General features: G+C 32.3%; 1 protein-coding gene across 4 annotated transcripts; it reads left to right on the top strand.

Annotated features, from left to right (window-relative positions):
* Positions 1-177: 177 nt before the first annotated feature.
* On the top strand, positions 178-19510 carry LOC105327096 (uncharacterized). Of its 4 annotated transcripts, none has more exons than XM_020066747.3 (5): positions 178-899; positions 8591-8646; positions 9635-11559; positions 16806-17502; positions 17871-19510. In XM_020066747.3, exons 3-5 carry the CDS (start codon positions 9646-9648, stop codon positions 17891-17893), a joined length of 2634 nt encoding a protein of 877 aa, XP_019922306.3. In that variant the 5' UTR covers positions 178-899; positions 8591-8646; positions 9635-9645; the 3' UTR covers positions 17894-19510. The 4 variants fall into 4 exon arrangements, with proteins under 4 accessions (XP_019922306.3, XP_011425701.3, XP_011425702.3 ...); XM_011427399.4 differs by having other exon boundaries at positions 182-899; positions 17768-19510; XM_011427400.4 differs by having other exon boundaries at positions 894-1031; positions 17768-19510.
* Positions 19511-21805: the final 2295 nt, after the last annotated feature.

Genomic DNA, 21805 nt, shown 5'->3' with positions numbered 1-21805 from the left:
AAAGATTGTCTGGTTGATAAAAGCCGAACTGCGTGTTTTCTATCATCTGCGTGTTATTAGAGAACCTCGATAAGTTAACTTAACGCTTGAGTAGGATTAATGACTCAGTTGCTAGGGGTAACTGTAAGCGCCCGTTAATTACATCTGACAAAGAAGTGTTTGTACAAACGTTTGTCGTCTGCTGAAAATTTACGTACTTGAACAAACTCGGTTTGACTAGTGTGTGGAAGGGAGCTTTAAAAATTTAAGTACTTTTACGCTTTTATCTCAATGCTCAACAACTGATATGATATCAGCGTCAATTTCTTTCTATCGATGGCATATAACATTTGAATCAAATTACAGCAAGTAAAAAAAATTCTGTGTGAATATTTGCTTGAAAAAGGTTGATGAATTGCATTGGCTCCGTGCCAACTGCCAAGTTATACGGCAATAAATGGCCCTAATATAATGTGAAATTTGACTGTGCTGCTCTCTCAAGCATAGACGCCTTTGTGGACAGGAAACTGATTAAATTTTTTGCCCGAGGAAGTCGAGCGTGGAGGGATATCCGTTGCCAATGGATACATCGCTTTGTGGGATTGGCGAAAAACTTGTCAGCTGCGTTTCCTGCCTCGGGGGGTTTGTAGTACGTGCGAACAACTCAGACGATTCGATTCCTGAAAAGCGACGTCTCGGTAAAATCCATTACGTACGAAATAGTCGAGGCAGACATTTTTTATGTTATAACCGACGCCATTCTCCACTGTTAAAGGGACTTATCGATTTTTTATGAGGACTTAGAATTTAGTCACGTTGAACAAGTGTACAAGTTGATAACTACATAAATTATTGACTACAGTGTGTGTTGCGTAATACATCCACTGATCCAGGCTCGGGATTTATTCAAGCGAGCAAAGGTAAGCAGCACGTGTTGACGATATACTATATCATGTGCGAGTGGGTTCAGATTGTTGTGTGACGAGGTTGCGGTGTGTTGCTGTGTACCGGATTAGGATGTTTATTGATTGTATCATTCAGGATGAGTCTCGGTGAGTTGAGGAAGTTTATTGTCACCGATACAGCCTATAGGCCATGGGCCTTATATATATAGTATTACTACTTTCCCATTTTCCCAGTACGTTGTCTTAATCCCCGAGAAACACTGGATATTATGTAAACAAACGCCAGGGGTTGTAAAATCGGTATGTGGTTTGTAAAATCCGAATGATAAAATATTTGGACGGTAAAGTGAAGTTGTATTATGAATGAGCATTTTCATATTTAAATACTTTTATATTTATAAATATGTACATGTTGTGATGTAATGACAATGTTGATGTTGAGCCAAGGCATGTGAATTTGTTATCTGGGTTCATTGTTTATAATGGCCACAGGTTCGACGTCTAAACATTATTAGAAGTCTGAATCAATGATATATAAATTTTTAAGTGATTGAAACATGCACCTAACTTTATAGTCCTATCCATGCACAACATCCCCAACGCCCCCATTCATCCCCACTCTACCCCAATACAGCTCCTACCCCAAATCACTGCAAACCCTGAATGTCAACAAATTGAATGTATGCACAATGTTTTCATGGAGTTCATTTGACATGGGTATTATGAAAGTGTTTACATACTGAATTATATCGATACATGCGGTTACTTGAACATGTAAATTATACCATAGCATATGAAAACGTCCCGGTCAAAAGCCATCATCAGATCTATGTATTAAGAAATTAAGACTTTCATGCATTCAATCCTCATATGATATAGGGATAGAACCATTCACGTAAAATTTCAAATTAACAATTAATAAGGTAAATTTCATATATATATATATATATATATATATATATATATATATATATATATATATATATATATATATATATATATATATATATATATATATATATATATATATATATATATATATATAATATTAAGATTCAAAAGTCAATTAATTGTAACCAGATATGCAGGCAGTCACTTGACATGGCACATATGTTTTACTTGAGATAAATATCGACTTAAATGAACAATTTTATTATTATACAATCTGCATGCATGTGGATTTCCTGAACAGATTTCTGTAAAAAAAAAAAATTGTTCAACTTAATGTATCTTCAATGCAGATTGATCGAATATCAGAACATTTTCATTAATTGATACATTAGTTATCAAACAACTTGACAAAAAAGTAATATCCCATTATTTTCTCTTAAAATGGAATAATGATACTGTAAACCCACTTTTAATCGCATGCGAGAAAGGAACACAGGGATCGGAATAAACGTTATTTTGTTGCATTTAATATTATCTATATAAGGCTCGGAGTTGAAAAAATTTGTTGCCCTGAACCTATTTGGCATTGGTAAATTTGCAAAATAAATAAAGTAATTATGAATAAAAGATATATTTAAATTTGTTACATTCTTGTTAATACTGTATTAAAGCTTCTATATAAAGTTTTTCTTACAAAAAGTCAATTAAACAAATTAAAATTTAGCCGCGGTCTAAAAAATTTGATGTGAATCGTTCTGCTGGTTCAAGATCGAAGTTGTCAGACCATGTGTGTCCGACGTCAGCGGAACAGTGCCGAAGAGGCTGAGCTGTGCAACATAAAGAGCTGTTTGAAACTATACTTGCATCTGTAGTAAAGTGTATAACAAAATTGACAGTTGTTGACTGGGATTTTGGGAACATGATTTTGGCTTTGGGCAACATTCCTGTCTGAAGGGCCAATAAATCATGTATTGCCCTCATACCCAGTCAATATCTGTACATTGCATGTGTATACATATATGTAGTATCATTGAATACTGGCTGTGCTAGTTTAATATGCCTATGCTAATTTAAGGTGAAGATGATATTTAAGCATCTTAAGTTTCCAAAATATTCAATTGAATACTGTATAAGGGAAATATTCACCCCCGATTTAGTTTTGCCCCTTTTAGCCTTCCTTATCGGTGGGTGAATATAAGACGGGGCAAAATCAAAACAATTTTTCAATTAACTGTGTTAATTCAAAAGAGTATATATTTTTCATTGCTTGAGCCCAGGAAAATTCAAGAAGGGGTCCCGGATGAATCTGTTTAAAAGTGTAAAAGGACAAAAATAACATGGGGCAAAAATAACATGAGGCAAAAATAACACTGTATACTGTATATTATCTGACAGACCATTGCTTAAAGAGTTTATAACTAATTTTTGTGATGCATCTCACCTCTCAGATGAGATATTTATCTTAATAAAAAGAGAATAAAATTTCCATTTCCATCTAATACGATTATTTGAATTTCTTATCAGGATTCAATGACTTCAATTCTGGTAGGATTTAGCAAAAGACTTGATAATCTCTTGAAATGTTCTTTCAAAGTTTTTTCCAGAGAACTTAAGTGGTTTACATTTTTTCCCATGGAATTTTTATTTTCGTATCAAATATTTCATGCTAGCAAGGGTAACATAGAAATTGTCACCCGTTGTAAACCAATGTTGAACTTAATTTAGCAATATTTTCCCATAAATGAAAATTTTTAATTTAGTCCTCACTAATTTGCAATGTATAATTAATTTCTATTAATGATTATGTATCCAAACCAGACATAATTCTATTAATATTAAATAGGTTTAATTTAAGAATGGTAAAGTTTCAAATTAAAACTTTTAACAGTATATAATATAAAATTTATATTTGTCATAAGATTTTATATTTGCCTAAACTTATGTCTTGTGCAATTGAAGAAACTGGCCATAATTGACTTAAGTCATCAATATTGAAAACGAAGAATGATTCATATAATGTTTACTTGGATATCTGATGGCATCAAAGCTGCATTGAATTTCCCTGCAAGTAAAATTTCTCCCAAAAGTCTTGGAGATTCAAAACACCATTGTTACCAAGAAGATATATATGTAATTTCTCTTTGTACTTTGAACAAGGGAGATCCCCAGTAGTGACAAAGGGATTTGGTTTAGAGTGAACAAGTGACTTGAAAGTTGTTGGCAGTTGGTTTTGGAGTATTTCCGGAACATAATGCTAAGTGCTTAACAATTGGTAGAGGCTGGAAAACTGCCAATTATTATCATACGGAAACTTGTAGAAAATGCCTGACATTATGAAAGAATGGAGGAGAGATGTAATGTCACCGTGAGAATGCTCTGTTGAACATGTTGTAGTCTAAATTTGACTTCATTATGTAATAGATGTCTAAAATGGAATTGGTCACTTCACAGCAAGATGATAAAGTGAAATGTGGTCCACTATAGCATTTAATGAATGATTTCCATTTAAAAGGACTTTTGGTTTAAGCAAAGTAATATATGCTTATAGTTACATCTAGCTACTCCCTTACCATGAGAACCTTTGCAAGCTTAACAGAGAAAGTAAAAAATGAACCCCTGTCTCATATGAAAAATACATTTTGCTAACTTCTAAGATCTAGTTAGAGGGACATATTGCTTGGAGAGAATCATTCCACATCTACTGAAGATGATTTTATACTATATCACTTTGAACTTGCAATTATACGCTTAATGAGACAGTAAATTATTGTCCCATGAAAAATATTCTGAAAGTAACATAAATTTAAGAAATCAATCCACATCTAATGAGGATTAAGATGTGTTTTTATGTGATTTTGGGATCCAAATTGGAAAGTTAAATGTATCAATCACTATCCAACACATGTATCAATCTCCTGCAAACAAAGTAATGCAGTCTTGGATCTAACAGAATACAATTTAAAGGGCAGCTAAGTAGTTCAACATGCAAACAAAGATTTAAGTTTGAGTTTATACATGCTACCATATATACATGATATGGAAGTTATTGCCAAGTGTTAAGGGTAGCCAGAAATATGGAGAGGAATACAGAACCAAAAAAAACAAAAAAAACAAACATGCCTTGGCATTAATCTATGATCTGCAAGCTCAATCAGAGGATAGAATGAGTGAACAGTACTTTTGTTGGAGTGAATTTGTTAATTAAATCAATGTATACCGGTTTATTTGATTAAATTAACTCTGTGATGCTGCAAGATTAATGTTAATATAGATTATTTTGATATTAGATTTTTGGCAATTTGAAATTGAAAATATACCAGTTAATTTAGGTTAAATTGGAAAGTAGTTGGAAGAAAAAACGGAGTAAAAGGAAATTATATTGCTTTGAAGTGAGACAAAAGAGTTTTTTAAGGAGAAGATAGTATAGTTTTGAGAATTTAAAGGAGAAGTGTTACTGCTTTTTGTGCAGCAAAATTTCTCAACTTAAGTCTAGACTCCTCTAGTCTATAATGAGACTACTCCTGCTTTTCCTCCTACAAAACCAAAGAAGTTGTACATACTCCTTATCTAGCCCGAGTGTTAAAGATTGCTTGCACAGACTATGTGTGCATGGAGTAGATCAATGCCAAGTGGAAATCCACTTGGAGAACTGCCAAGTCTCCTCAGTGAAAGTTCTGGGATATTATGGCATCCTGCCGCATGTAACATATATCCAAACAACCAGATCTGGAGATCGAAGCAACAAGATAAATGTACCTTATAAACATGACAATCAAGATTCTCTTGCTTCCTTTGCCTTATTGAAGGTATAGATATATGAGGGGGCTCATTTGCTATTATAATAGCATATATATATCATATGATATATTTAAAATATATAAATAAGAATGAGTAGTGCTTAAAATTCATAAAAATTTTTAAGTAGAACCGTTTGGTAGAGCTTTTATCTAAAGTTCTTGCAACACACACTCACAAAAAAAAGAGAAAAGGATCTATCATAAATTGATGACCATTTTGATACACAAACATTTTTTAATCAGGCATAAAACAAAGATAAAACTTTCATGTCAGTATATGTATGATTGATAACGAATTTCATAATGTGAGTCTTAATAACCTGAGGTTTTCTGTAGGAAAAATCCGGTTATTGAAATGTTGAAAATGGCAGGCAGGTGGCTGCCAAAAAGGTACCCCTTTGTATGGATAACTACTGCTACAGTTTTCAAGATAGGAAGTTTTTTGTTTTGCAGATCAATTATAAATATATCAGAGATGTGCATATTTCTTGGATTTTGAATTTTGATCATTTATGCAAAAAAAACCCTACAGCTGTTGAATTTAGTCATTTTTTTCAAAATATTGCATATCTCTGGATATTAAAGGTATATTTTTTATCAATTCAAAGTTGACAAATGGATTATAAAAACTGTTAACACGAAAGAAAATCCAGTTTACTGTCACATAAATAAATACATGCCCCCCTCCCCCCGCCAAAAAAAAATAAAATAAAAATAAATCCCTAGAAATGTATAAAAACAAGTCAATTTCAAATGTTCCAGTACAAATTAATTTCAATTTGCACTCTGGCTGTTTTGTTGTAGCATTTTCAAATCATATAGTTTTACTTTAAGTATACTGTAGGCAACAACAAAAATATTAGCATTTAAACCCAATGTACATGTGGAAGAGCATTCAGAGAAAAGTTTTGGGGATATAGAGAACACGCTTTATAAGCCCACTGCTCCAGTTGGTAGTCTGCCAAAGATAACAAGCTTATCTTAAATCGATTGCAGTCTTTGGCATCTTAGTTCATTAGAGTTGGCCATGTTTTGTTTTTACACTAATTGACAAGACCAGCAATTCATTTTTAACAGTTTTGAAGGAAACAGTCAAGGTCAACGTGTTAATAACTTGGAAGATGTACTTACATGTAATATACATATATTTTTTCACTTGGTGATTTTTATTACTTTGGTTTTGCCTTACGGTCCTCAGACAATGAATCAGGGAGACTATGTTTATGTTAATATACATGTACATCTATTACACATATTCACATGTACATGTAAATTGTACACATTAATGGAGAAAGAGAATTTATATAAAGAATGTAAATTAACCTGTCAAGGTCTAAGACTAAATAAATCAAAAGTATCATAAATGTTAAAATGATGACTGCTCATGAAAAAAAAGCATCGGAATGTAAATTTGCTGTGCATATAATATGCATGTTAATATGATATAATACCACTAATTTACATGCATGAATGTTACAGATTTTTTGCTCTTAGGGATGGTTGGTGTTATTTAGGTTGGAAAGCCTTTTTTCGGTATAAGAAATAAGATATAAAATCATTTATCATGAAAAAAAAAATTCATGTAATTTGTGGACTGAATTACTTTTGATATTAGATTTTTATAGAAGATCATTTACAGTGATGCATTTGGTTTTATTTCTTAACTTAACATAATAGAAAATTAGAGAAAGGCAGACTGTAATTAATGCCTTAATCACCAACACATTGTTATTAAATATAAGTAATGTTGATACCCTTATGCAAAGTGGTTCACGCTGAGTCCCAAGTTTGTAATGATTAATCCACCTGTCGCTGATGTGAGCATTATTAATCCATTATACAAAAATCCCCGAACATGTATGCATAAGAAGGATGATTCTGATCAATATAACCATGAAACAGCGCCATAATGAATGTTTAATGAAAGATGACAAATGAGGGGGAAATGATTTATTGATAAAAAAAAGTTTTTCCATCACCTTAAAAAAATATGAAGGTAGCTAGAGTAATTTATTCCACATGTAATCGAGAAGATATAGTCTAGTAAAGACTTCTCCAGACCCTTTTAAAGTAAACACCAATATTAGTCAGGGGATAGGAGAATCATGTGAGATATTAATCATTCTATTATGACATAGAACTATTCTGGACAGATCCCAAGAAAAAAACAGTACTTATATATAACCACCATATACTGTACATAAAGTGGTCTATCTAGTATACTTTTTAGATATATCTTTATTATCTACATTTGCAAATATGTTACCTTATATGAACCTATAGAATAGCGATTCTGTGTGAACTTTTTTCCTGGTATATTGCAATGATAATCGTACGTGCTTATCGTTTTTCAGTTGCATTATTGCAATCATTTTAAAAAATTATGAACAATTTGCATTTAACGTAAATATCAGAAATAAACAGTATGTTATCAAAAATTCACCGAGATATCCTAGCTGGTGAACTTTCTGACATGGTGTTTACCAGGTATTTCTTACACGACATTTTCACCTCTCCAGCATTAAGCATTCATATATACACAGAAACATTCAATTTTTTGAATGATATAAAATTAACATGAATTTGAATGTCACAGGCATTATTATATATTCAAAGTAAAAAAAAAAAAAAGTAAAGATAAGGTATAATTGGTTTGATTCTAAATAGTGTTCTCAATCAAGTCTTCGTTGTTTAAAATACTGTTGAGTCATATATTTTCGTTGGGTTAAAATTTCGTTATTTTTAAGCCAAATAAGATTTTGTTGGCATTTAATTTCATCATATCGTAATCTCTTTGCATTCTTTAATACTTGGGTTAAAAATTCATCATGGATTTAATTTTGTTGATTTATACTGCCTATGAAATTAATGAAATTAAATCCTCAACGAATATTTCTGCTTTTACAGTAAATTAGAAAAAAAACTTTATTAACCCATATCTCTTTTTATTTCATGTTTAGTGTATAACTATATAAAAAGCAAGCTCTTCAAGTTTTTTTTGGTTTTTGTTTTTCTTAGGGAAAATGCAAGCACTTGATGTATGGTTTCCTTAAAGGAATTAATACATTCATAAGGTAAGTTAGATTTATACAATATGCATGATAATTAGATTGTGTGCATGAATAAAATATTTTTGTTTTTAATTTATCATTAGAAAAAAAACCAATTGCACTCAAAATCTGAATTCTTGACCTTTTGTATATATATATATATATATATTTATGCAATGATCTGCATATAATGTTAGGGCAAGTTCATGCAAGATTCTTATCTTTTAGGGAAATATTAGAATTCTCTTGAAGTTTTTGTGCTACTTGCACGTATACACTTGCAGAGTGATTTGAGCCAATGCACATGATTCTAAATACTAATAACTATATCAACTTTCAGCAGCAGTTTTATTTTGAATTAACCAGAAAGGGATTTATTTTTGTTATTTTTCCAGTAAAAAGGAACATGAAAAAAAAATTGTGTGTGAAGGGGAGGGGGGAGGGATACCATGTGCTAAGAGTATACATGTATTGTGTATAGGAATTACTTGTGTAACTTACCCTGTGTAAATAAGAAATTATGATTTAGATAATTCAATACATATATAATTTGATATTAATAAAATGTTTAAAATATTTAAATTAAGATATATTTTCTGAGATAACATAAAAAAAAATGTAAAAAAAAAAAAAAAAAAATACTGGTATTTAGAATTGCAAGATTTTATGCACTTTCTGTCAAATTTTTTTCATATTTTGGTGTCATTAACATTATGAAGCATGAATGTAAATGCGTACAACAATGCAAAAAGAGAAAAGGTATAATAAATGCATTTATGCAATCTTGACACTCACTTTTCATATTTGAAAAACTGACATTCAACTTTCTAAAACTAGCATTTTTTCTGAAGACTGACAATGATTGATGTTGTCATGAGTTACTGGTAATCTTGACATAGGAACTATTTCAATTTCAAACAGAAATGATAACAGACATGAAAATGCATTGCAACTGAAAAGGTAAAGTAATTTAAAATTTTGCCTGTTACTACATTGCTGTTTCTTTTGATAGGTACATGTAGCATGCAGACTATGCAAATTAAAGCAGAGAGACAAGACACTGGTTATAGTGTTGCTTCTGGATACCAGCCTCCACCAGCATTACCAATACCAAATGGAGGCCCACCATCTCACCCCTCTCAACTGAGCAATGCCTTCAGACAAATGCCTCCGCAGTTATATGCAACATATAGCCAAGTACCTGGCCAACAACAGAGCAACGCAGGTGGGCAACCTCCTTATTTTCCCCCACCCTCATCAGTGTCTGGTTCCCAAGTGAGTCAAGTTACAAATGGAAACAATGAACAGGCAGATGCTGAGAAAATAAAGATCTCAGAAAATCAGATAGACTTTTCTAGTGTCAAAGGCATTTTTGGATGGACCACAGTAGATGGAGTGAATGTGCCATACATTTTTAGGAAAGACAAACAATTTGTGTCAGTGCGCATTGTGGAACAAAAACTTCTTAGTAAGTATCCAAATTCCTATCCAGACGAACTGGGCAAGCATCAGCCATTAACAAGTTATTTCATCACTGGGCATGAAGCCAAACTTTTGAATGAAATCAATACTGTACACTGTGGTGGTGAATTTGGTCAAAAGCAATTTAATTCCAAGGATTTAATAGTGCTATTAGAAGATTTTGTGGATTTTTACAACCTTGTGAAAAAGACTTTTCCAGAAGCCAAGCAAAACGAAATGAATGGGAATACCTCTATGGGGCCCCCACCATTGCAGTCCATGCAGATTAATCTAAAACAAACAGAAGACAGCAATGAGCCATGTGGATGGATTCAAGTGAACAATACAGTGACTCCTTATGTGAGAAGAGAAGCACTTGGAAAATTTGTTCCACTATCTGTCATGAAATATGCAGCTGCTCTTAGCATCCCAGAAAAGGGTGTGTTGCCTTCTGAGGAAGAGTGTGACTTACTAAACAAAGCTTGCAAATTAGCTGGCTTTAATTTCACTTTTTCTATGACAACAAGAATCATATGCCTAACGGACATTTTGAAACATTGCAAAGTTCACATTATGGAACTTCCCATGGAAAATCCACTTCAGCATGCACAATATTTAGATCTTCCATCATCTACTTCCTCCATATCTCAGACCACAGTAGAAAGTCCAGCAGCAGTTAATTCATCCATTTCTGGACAAACACATATGACATCACAATCCTCTCCTCAATCAATGAGACATGACATTTCTGAAGTTGCAGTAGTCCCAACTGATAAGCAACTAACGCCTGAACAAAACACAGTGTTTCCTCCCCCTGGGTCCTACATGGGACCACCCTATCCATACATGGACCCTCGCTATATGTTTACATTTAACAGACATCATTATCCTATGAATTATGGTCCTCCTAATGTTACAGTTAACCAGCCTCATCCTGGTTATCAACCAGGAAACAGACCTCCTTATCAAAATGGCCATTTCCCACCTGGTCAACAAAATAGTCAATATCCTTCTCAAGACCAAATAAGGCCATCTCGTTCTCCAATCAGGAGCCCTACTGCAAATGTTCCTCCATCCTCATTGAGCAATCGTGTGTCCCCCTCTTCAATAGGAAGACCAAGGGCTCCCCTATCAAATGGCATGAACTCAGCAAATATGTACCATCCCTCTCAGTTAGGTTCTCGTATGTCGGCTTCAGATTTGCAAAGTTTCAATATGGCAAACCGACCAAGAGGAAATGTTGGCAGACCCCCTTACAACCCTCGTGCATCCTCATCAAATAGAATGTCGAATTCCAGCAGTATGCAAGGTTTCCCTTTTGTGCCAAATTATCCAATGCCACAAATGGTCCCTCCAAACCAGCAGAGGCAGGGGTTGACCATGAGAGCCAAAACTGTGAATATTCCTCCCCCTCCAAACATGTCGGGACCACACCAGGCACCAAGACAACATGGTCCAAGAATGTCATCCCAACAGGTAAGCAGAGACAAATCATATGACTATAACTTTATTGCAATGGATGAGACATGCATTTTTAAATTTTTTGTAACAATATGTCATATTCACTTTGAAAGCATTAACAAGTGCTTATATTTATACAATGGTCACTACACTTGTACTTCAGGTACTTTTGATACTTGAAAACCAACATGGATTTAAGGAAGTTTTTTCTCTCAGTTCTTTTCATGCAATTTCAAAAACTGGTTTTCTATGTGAGAAAAATGTAGTTTAAGTACATAATTTAAGAGCCTCTCAAAAATATTTATTCAGCAGTTTTAAATAAATGATGAACATCTACTAGTTACATTCTTGCAATATATACTGCCAATGATGCATGTGAATGTAAACAATCTTTTTCACTGCATGGCTTGATAAATTTTAGTCAATAATGCTATTTCAAAATATTTTCATCAATATGCACAAAATTATGTTCTTTTAAATCAATCAGCTTTGCAATAAAGTAGCAGAAAAATTTGGTTAAAGGTAATTTTCATTCAAATTCAGTACAACAGTGGCTTTTATTTGAAAGCCAAGATGAAACAATGTCATATTTCAATAAATATCCTTTTAGCCTACTTAACAGTTAACCTCTTCAAATTGTTAAATGGGTTTCCTGAAAGGTAAAATCTGGTTATTGAAATGGCGAAAAGGGTGGGCGGGCAGCCTGGCCAAAAAGGTATCCCTAATGTATGGATAACTCGCTCCTCCTACAGTTTTCAAGATAAGGAAGCTTTTGTTTTGCAGAACAATTGTGCATATTTCAGAGATGTGCATATTAATTGGATTTTGATTTTTTATTATTTATGCAAAAATACCAGCTGTTGAACTTAGTTATTTTACCCCATTTCTCTGGATAGATAGTGTTTATTAATTTTGGATTGACAAATGGATTATGGATAATTTTTACACAAAAGAAAACCTGGTTTGCTGTCACATTGACAGCATTTCTCTTGTTAATGTTGAAATGTAAAATATGAACTACAAATAGGAATTGTTACTGATACTAGAGTTCAGGGGCCCGTTTCTCAAAAAGGCCTACGTCCAGGCGTAAGCTTAGTCCGGACTAAACAGGGACTAAACCTCAAAACCAGACTAAGTTGCGTTTCACAAAAAGGCGGAAACTTAGTCGGGACTAAATTTGGGTTTAAATCTACGCCTGCTAATGGGTAGGCGTAAGTCTTTAGTCTGTGCACAAAATTTGCGAGTGTTTTGTTTTCAAGGCAAAATAAACAGAGAATTTTATTTTTTGGTTATATGTGTTATTAAGGAAAACATTCACATTTATCTAAATGTTTGTACATGTACGTATAACTTTAAAAATACATATTGTTTGATAACTGTTTCTATTTCTAAATAAATTAAGATTAAATCAATTTGATAAATAATGGGCTCACCTTGACTAGACCTTGATTAATCGTATGTAATATACATTACTACTCGTTAATGAAATTTACCTAAAGTGTGAAGAATGGGTATACCCAGATAAATGATATAAACACAATAATTAAATGATGCTATAATTCTAAATTAAACATGTATTCCCCAACAAGATAGATGTATATAAGTACGATTGGATTATTGATTTTTAAATAAATACTCAGTAAACAAAAACTAAAATTTTTAAATGTTTCTAATCAAGTTTGAACCTGTGAAACGAAACTGATTTAAAAATTATAAATAGGAGCAACTCAAAATGTTTACAGTTGTACTTTGTCCTTGTGTGTGGTTGTTTGTTCTTTACCTATATTACTGAAAACTTTACAACACGTATGCATTCTCATTTTCATTTTTTGACTCCTAGTATCTCTACAAAACCGTATGAAAGCTACATGTATTTTGGAATGTTTATGAACTCGCATTTAAATTCAAACAATTTTTGTTTGTTAAAATATTACTTAAAAATATGTTTTAGAAGCGGGCAGAGTGTGCATCAATTTTAGATCTAATGACATGCGTTTGTCAAGGTCCTCAAAGATTCTAAAATTTCACATGCACACCTTGAATTTTTGGAAATCAAATTCATTCATCTTATTAATTCTAGGATGAAGTGATCAATTGCGTTCATATTAAACATCGATCGTAATTCTTTTAAAATAGGTACATGTATGGGGCAGATGTACTATCGATGATCTTCCTGCATTTTCATATGCATTGTTTATTTGTACTCATTTAACTGAATTGATCTTTAATTACTTGATTTCATGATAGTTTAATTTTGTTTCATCATATTTAAGATGTATGTATAACAAGGGATTTTTTTTTCTTTCTAAGTTGTCGACTTGCAATACAAAAGCGTTGTTTTAGCAGTTTTACAACAGTGTGCATTATTTACAAATTTAACTAGCTTGCATTTGTCATACTTATTATATAAACAATTGTATACACAAACACCCCCACCCCATGCAATAACCCAAAGCAGATAGGGAAAATAGTAAAACTCACATGCACTTGTTAAAACCGCAAAGATAAAAAATGTCTTATCCGGTAGGGGATAGGGGATTTTTTAGATGCCTTTTCCATTAAACTTGTAAAAACCTTTTATTTATAAAACTTTATTTAAAGGGACTTGGACACGATTTGACTTAATGTTTTCAAATTTTCTTTTTCCATTTTCAATGTTTATACTGATAGATACATGTATAGAAGTTTATAATGCTATGTCAAAAATCAAGTTATAAGCAAGATACAGAGTTCATAATTCTTTGTTTTGTAAACAAAGCTCGAATATTCTCATTTTTACATCTTCGTTGTATTGGTGTAAATACATGTCAATTTGTCTAAGAAATGGGAATTTTCTATATTACAATTTTGTAAACAACTATAAGACTCGAGCATCAATTCTTTTCCTCTGTATCTCACTTGTAACTTGACTTTAACATCTAATATTTTGATCAATCATTTAAAATGCACCAATAAAGTATTTTATACACAGAAAATAAAAATAAAATGTTTGATCTCAAATCGTGTCTAAGTCCTTTTTTATTTAAAAATAGGAAGGGTGTTCTTAGATAACTGCTTTTATATCTTTATTTTAATCAAAATACTGTATACAGGGTTATTTGGGTCCCGTGTAATTTCCGTCCTTCTACACTAAATACATTTAATTGTCACATATTTGGTTTCTGAAACCTCTTATATATGCCGCTTTCATATCAACTGTTTTCCTCTAAAATTTCATTATGTTAAGAAGTGTATAGGCATTTGTTCTACTTTTATTAATATAAAATGTCATGAACAGCTTGAACTATGCACATTCAGTGGTAAAGTATAACATGCGTACTTTCGGGTACTACATGTACTAAGAATTGGAAAATTGATCCACCACATATAATCATAGCCTCAAAGCAAAACAAAATACGATATGCGCATGCTTAGTACTCAGCGGAGATGTCTAAGTTTTTCGACATTTAAACCCTAACTTATGCCTCTTTCAGAAACGCAACTTAGACTCGACTAAATATTGGCGTAACTTTGCTAGTCGGACTAACTTAGGCCCAGATTTACGCTTTTTTGAGAAACAGGCCCCAGTAGACTTAATTGCTAAATCATAATGATCATGGACTTTGATTTTTTTGTGATGAAATTACCACTGTAATAAAATTGGAAATACCTAATATCTGAAGAAAAAAATTGATAATGCGCATTTGAAACTGTTTTTATCAATTACAATTTTTGTACCAATCTGCCTTGTAATAATTTTGGTGGCTTTTTAGTATTAAAAAAAGAAAGTGTTTTCCGAATTTTTTTCTTTTTCAATAACTTGCTTGATATTAGTTTCATGCATAATGCATTGCTAACAAAAAGTTGCGTTATTAAAAGGCTTTAATTAAATTTTTCGAATAGTTCTGTGATATTTGTTTAGTATATACAGCTAATTCTTATACTGTTATATAGTTAAACCACTTTTTGTCCCTTTTTAAAAGAAAGTACTTCATTTCAATGTTAACAAGTAAATCAGATCCAATTAAAGGAAATTTAATCTCACATGCTCAAACAATTTATATCCTGATGAAAATTTATGTACATATTAAAAAAATCAAAAATAGAATTAAAGATTTTATAAATTTTACAGGTCTTTGAAGAAACAGTTTGCATTGATGATCTTTTTGATGTCTTTAAAAGCCATCAATCAAATTGACAGCATCTGTAATTCCTATCAAAGGAAAAAAAAAAACAATATTATTATGTTAAGATTTACAAAAACAAATTCAACTTGATTTGTTAGAATAGATAATAAATGAATTTATAATTTTACATCACTTTTATCTGTTTTGACTAACTACAATTAGCATATAAAATATCTAATTGGAAATACAGTGCACGTATTAAAAAAAAATAACAGAAATAATAATTTTTAAGGTTGTCTTAAGAAGAATGTACACACATTAGCTTTTTAGTTACTACATTGTTTAAACTAAAAATGATTTCAGTTCTTACAATAACAAAGTTTAACAAAGGTGTTATGATGGAGCATAATGATATTAGACATGGCATGGATCTCTGACTGAATTTATTTCACTGCGCAAATATCTTACCAGCTATTCAGTCAAGCTCTGTTAACAGATTTTAGATTTGGTTGTCTTTGTCATATAAACGTAATTGGCAAATGACCTCAGTTAAGTATTTGTATACTTGGCATCACGTTTATGAATAATTATGCTACAATCTTTCTTCAGCCGATTCCGACAATACTTTTATGAGCTTTTCATGGCAAGCTTCCAACATTTTTTTTTGTTCTGAAGAGTTGATTTAAAAAACTTCTGTATGATTTAACAATCAAGTTTAAACATTCTAACTTTGAAATGCAATGCCTGGCACCTGATGACAGAATAGAGCTCTGACTGTTGATAAAAGAATGCAATTTGATCCACCCATACCCAAGTTCATTGAGAACAATACAGGTGTAGCAAACTAAAGAGTTTACCTGTATAGTGTTAAATTTAGAACAAGATTATTTAAGAACGATTACCAAGAATTACTGGAAAGAGAATTTTCATGAATTCTGAGAAGTGTGTAAAAACAATATTTTTTAAATTGTAAATTACAAATGTATGATGTAATGTCTATGATAATGATAATTTATTGAATGCAAATACATGTATACTAGTATCTAAAATTGTCACTTGCAGTTGACATAGTGTCTCTGTTAGGTGTCCTTTTTCAAATATTAAACACTGCCTGTCTCCTGCAATTATAAGACGTTCACTTTCTTTGATTTGCAGGGTCTTTCAAATGGACAGCATCGTCCGGCTGCTGGATTGCCCCAAGTTCGCCAGCCAATCATTAACTCAAAAGTAAATGAAGTTCCAGGGAACAAACCAGAACCCCCACCACAGGAGAAAAGCACTCCTCAAAACTCTCAAAATGGTCAAAATCACACAAAAGAAAAGACTTCACCTCCAGCTTTGGTTGAAAGTATTAAAGGTGTTTGGTTAGCTGGAAAGAGCATATCGTGCATGCATTTGAATAGACCTGGCCGACAGGGCAAATTCTGCCTTGTGGAAGCTGTGTGCAAGCTTTATTTTAATGGTTGTAGTGTGAATGAATTTCTCTATGCACTGGAGAATGTCCTAAAGGTTCCTTTGGTAACCTGTACAGATGAAGAGGAGAAATCGTTTATTTATTATTACAGTTTACCTGTTACAGTACTGAAGTGCAACAAAATGATCAATTACGATGACCTAAATGAATATTTTCCCCAGTTATCATACGTGTTCAGGGAGAAAACAGGGTCAAACGGTGATAGTCAGAGTAACCCAAATTCTACCTCAAACAAGAGCCAGGCCAGGGGTGTCGGTGAGGATTTATCCAGGAAGAGGCCTATAAACACAAATGGAGGACCACCTTGTAAGCAACCATGTCGTAAACTGGAAGCAACAGTACAAAGACTTCTCAGTCAGCAAGAATCACAGAAAACTGGTAAGAAGCAGTTAGAACAATTTGTCCAACAAAACTTAATTTTAGATAAGGTCTGTTTATCCTTTTGCTAAATTTTTAAATTAATTATCATTGATGAATAGAACAAAAACATTACTTTTGGTTGCGAAATAGATAGGGCCGGGGTGAAATAAGCTTGATTATCAAGGTTTTTTCTTTGTTACCACAAAATAAGCTACATGTTACATTGTAAATGTATAGGTATTGTGATAGGCTTATACAACAAATCTTCGTTTTTGATTTACAGAATATCCCAATAAACCTATTATCAATGGGGAGTCCTCAGGGGGAGCTGTTATTATTTTGGATTGAATTGATACACCCCATAAAGTATCATTCTTTTCAAACAGAGACCACCATAAGCCAGACTTAAGCAATGCTCCCTTCATCAAAGTTATTGGAAAGTGCCATGAACCTTCATCTGAAGTGTTGATCACCAAGAGTAAAAGGGAGCATTCAAAGCATGAAGAAAAAGCCAAGAACTTTTAAAGCATTTATTCTTCAGAAGATGTCTTGAGATTTTTTGCAGGACTCTAGGCATTCTGTTGTGAGCAATGCACTCCAATTTGGACTGTGTAGAGATGATTCTGATCAAATAGGTTGTGTCTGTTAATAGTACTATATTAAAAAAATGAGTTGGATGAGTTATTGTATTTTTAAATTGTACAGTATATTTTGCCTCATTGAGTTTTTCCTCTCAAGACAAAAGAGAGGAAGAAATAATGACAAATGGTAAATACGCAGATTTTTTTTTAGATTGCCTCATTTGTCACTGTGACAGAGTTTTGTGTTCGACAACTGGGCATTATTGTATACATGTATTGTGTATATAACATTAACAAGTGGTAACTAAATATGTATGTATAACAAAAATTAAAGAGGAATAACTCTTTTCAACAGCAATAGTTTTACCATTTTCACTGCCATTTATAACATGAAAAATATGATTTCATAGGAAAAATAAACTTTTGATGAATGACCTTTGTTGCATTAACATGAACTCCTTCACCCGATTAACTTAATTACCTTATTGAATGTTTTCACAACAAACAAATACAATACATTTTGCTATGTTGTAAATTTCTTTTTATAATAAATATGATTTTCTGTATTTGATGCCACATAGTACCATATATCCCTGTTTTCATCTTTGCAAGTTTTTTTTTTTATTACATGTACATGTAGATAGCAGTAGTATTTTTTGAGCCAATGCTAAGTATGTTATTGCAATATGGCCAAAAGTTGAGTGCTATAGAGTTAGTAAAATGACAAATATAGTGTAGAAGTTTTGGGTGTTTTTTTATTGTTTGTGTTTTGACCTTTTCTCTGTTACAGGGTATCGGTCTTTCTTAGTCGGCATTACATTTGAGAGCAATACTTAATTTCAGAGAATTTTTTTTCTCTTTACCTGTTTTATTTTATGATTTTATTACATGTATTCTGATATTTTGAACAGTTCATTTTCACATGAAATTTCATTTTTTTTCCTTATCCAGCATGTCAAACAATAAAATCCCCATACTTTCATATAACTTTTTATTTCTTATCTTATCAACAATCAAAATAGGTTAAAAGAAAATTCAAGCTATTTTTAACTTCCTATAAATTTTAATTTTTTCTTTGTTTTTTTTTTTTGTAATGAACATATACAGACATTGCCAAAAAAAACTGTATAAAAAAAAAATCAAACCAACTTCTTTTGGTCTCTTTTGTTTGAGCTTTGAAAAGCATTAAAATAAACAGGTCACACACAACACGATGCTTGGTAAATTTTATTTTCTACTGTTTTTTTTTTTTCAAAAGAGTGAACGTGTACAGAACATTCATGGCCACCATCTCATATTGAGAGAGATGAAATCACTGTTTTTAGACTTCATAACAAACATTTTTATACATTTTTCATGTTATTTCATAATTTGTTAATAACTTGTGTACACATTGTGCTGATCACGTTAGTAATTGAGAATGAAGTAAAAACTGAAACAAACAATGTGCTTGTTGTTTATCGCCACTTTACACGGTTTATTGTTCGTACAAACAAGGCACGTGACTTCTTGCAGAATTGTTTAGAACGTCAACGTGGACTTTACTCCAAAGTATTTTTGTGCTTCACGTAACCTTTACTTGTACTGTGATGCCCTGGAGCTACATGTATGCTATATATGTGCGACTATGACAATTTTTAATAATTTTCGATCGCTTGAAGGTGTTTTTCTCCAATTTCTGCTCGAACGTTACAAAATGTAATAAATGTCACATATATAAAAATCACCGTAGGCGTTTGCTTATCATGTTTGGGTTAATATGACGTTACTATGGTATGGGCACGGTAACCCGTAGCAACGCGGGGTGGGTGTGTTAGTTTGTCCAATCACCGACGGTTTCCCACGGTTTATAGCACTAACCTGCCTCTGCCATCGACAAAAAAGCTTTTGAATCTTGAAAAAATGACATGGCAATCATGCTTATTCATTTTTGATACAGATAGTATTGGAAAATAAATTTCAAAAAAAACACCAAACCACTGCTATCATGAGTACAGATTTTACAGATATTTAGTGTTTGTCCTGGCGTAAAAAGTAGAACTACTCGGATGAGAAGTGGAAACTGGTGTATCCTCTTAGATTGCATGACCCGTAATGCTATGAAATGATCATTCTACTGAGGTTCCTGTAATTACTGAAGGATGCCATCGATTCGTTTCTTGCAATTAGCAGGCTACTGAACTATTTCGTTATTGCAACTGTCTTTAATGCTTTTCGTAAATGAAAGGAACGAAGCAATATTCATATCGGAGAAAGGAAATTTTTATGTTTTTGATTTCTTCAGGGCATTATAATTTAAAACCTTTTACGATGTGCATAGAATAAATTTAAAAGTCAGACATTTTTGCGCATTTGCCAAAATAACTGTTATGCCCTTGGATAAGAAAGGTCGGAAGAAGGATAGGTTTACTGAGATACAATGTAATCAAGTCGATTTGATGTGCATTCAGCTTAGCCGTCAATATAAATTGGGAAAGCTTTATCTGAAACTCATAATTATGTAAATATAATTAGGAACAGGAGGTGTAAGTATTGACTCGGTAGCGGAAACGTATCACGACTCGTTATGGAACCGACTTAATTTGTTATCACCATGTTGTTGGAGGAAACATCTATACGGGTCTACACCTGGCCGCATTTCGATTCAATTATGCAATCTTTGCGAAGTTTCACATAATTATGTAATGCAGACACATGCAGACATTCTAATCTAAACCGTTTCCGATCTGTCTGCCATTAAAGGTGTTTTCACACAGCCAAACCAGGAAATTCAAATAAAAACCTTTTATGACCCTTTGCTATGGCTGAAGGACGCTGAAAGGAAAGGAATATATTAAAAACACATTATTCGACTACAAATGTAGCTTTTGATCTATACTAGAAAAAGTATGTGTTTTATTCTTCATATTTTGGTATAGTGATATTTAGATTTCAGGAATATCGGCTAGACCTGTCTTCGTGATCAAATTTTCGAATTTTAAGTACACATGTACATGTATAGTTAATCCCGTTGTAAGAATTGAAGCTTGACGAAACTTAAAGATTATAGTAACTGAAGTGTATATCAATAAAGTGTAAGAAAAATTTACACTTTATTCATTAGAAAATATTAAGTATTAGACAATGGCAAAAAAACACCTTAATTCACTAACAAAACAGAAACGGCTCATCTCGCGAAATTAGAACGGGTCCTTGCAAATGCCATTTCCTTTTTCTGATCTACAAATAAATTTATGCCAATACATATACAATCGGGAATTTTTTAAAAAGGTTTTGATATACAAAATGCATATACTTTATACTTTAAATTTCTTTTCTTTTTCTTTTTTCCTTTTTTTTTTTTTTTTTTTTTTTTTTTTTTTGCATAGGTTAAATTTTGCGTTTATAAAGTTTTCTAGAAAACATTACAAGGGAAATTACTTCCTGATGTTTTATTTCTCTGAGATATTGCGAAAAATCGGAAAGAATATCGCCTTGAATAATCCTGGTTAATTGTATTCTGACGTCAACGACCTTCTTAAATTGGTTGTTTTAGTGAAGATATACAAGGTAAGTGCCTATATAGTAGCTTTATTAAAAAAAAAAGATTTTGAAAGTCGGTTCATGTGTTTTTACATTTAATGTTAATAAGTTGATACTGATAAAAAAAAAACAGTTTGCGCACATTTTTTCTATGGTAGAACACATGTTTCACACACCAGAAACAAACACGATTGTTTTTGAAATTGATAACGTAATTC

The sequence above is a fragment of the Magallana gigas genome, chromosome 6 (genome assembly GCF_963853765.1).
Source record: "Magallana gigas chromosome 6, xbMagGiga1.1, whole genome shotgun sequence".
In the NCBI taxonomy this organism is placed as follows: Eukaryota; Metazoa; Mollusca; class Bivalvia; order Ostreida; family Ostreidae; genus Magallana; species Magallana gigas.
Note: the sequence above shows the minus strand (reverse complement) of the source record. Positions and strands in the feature narration are given on the sequence as shown.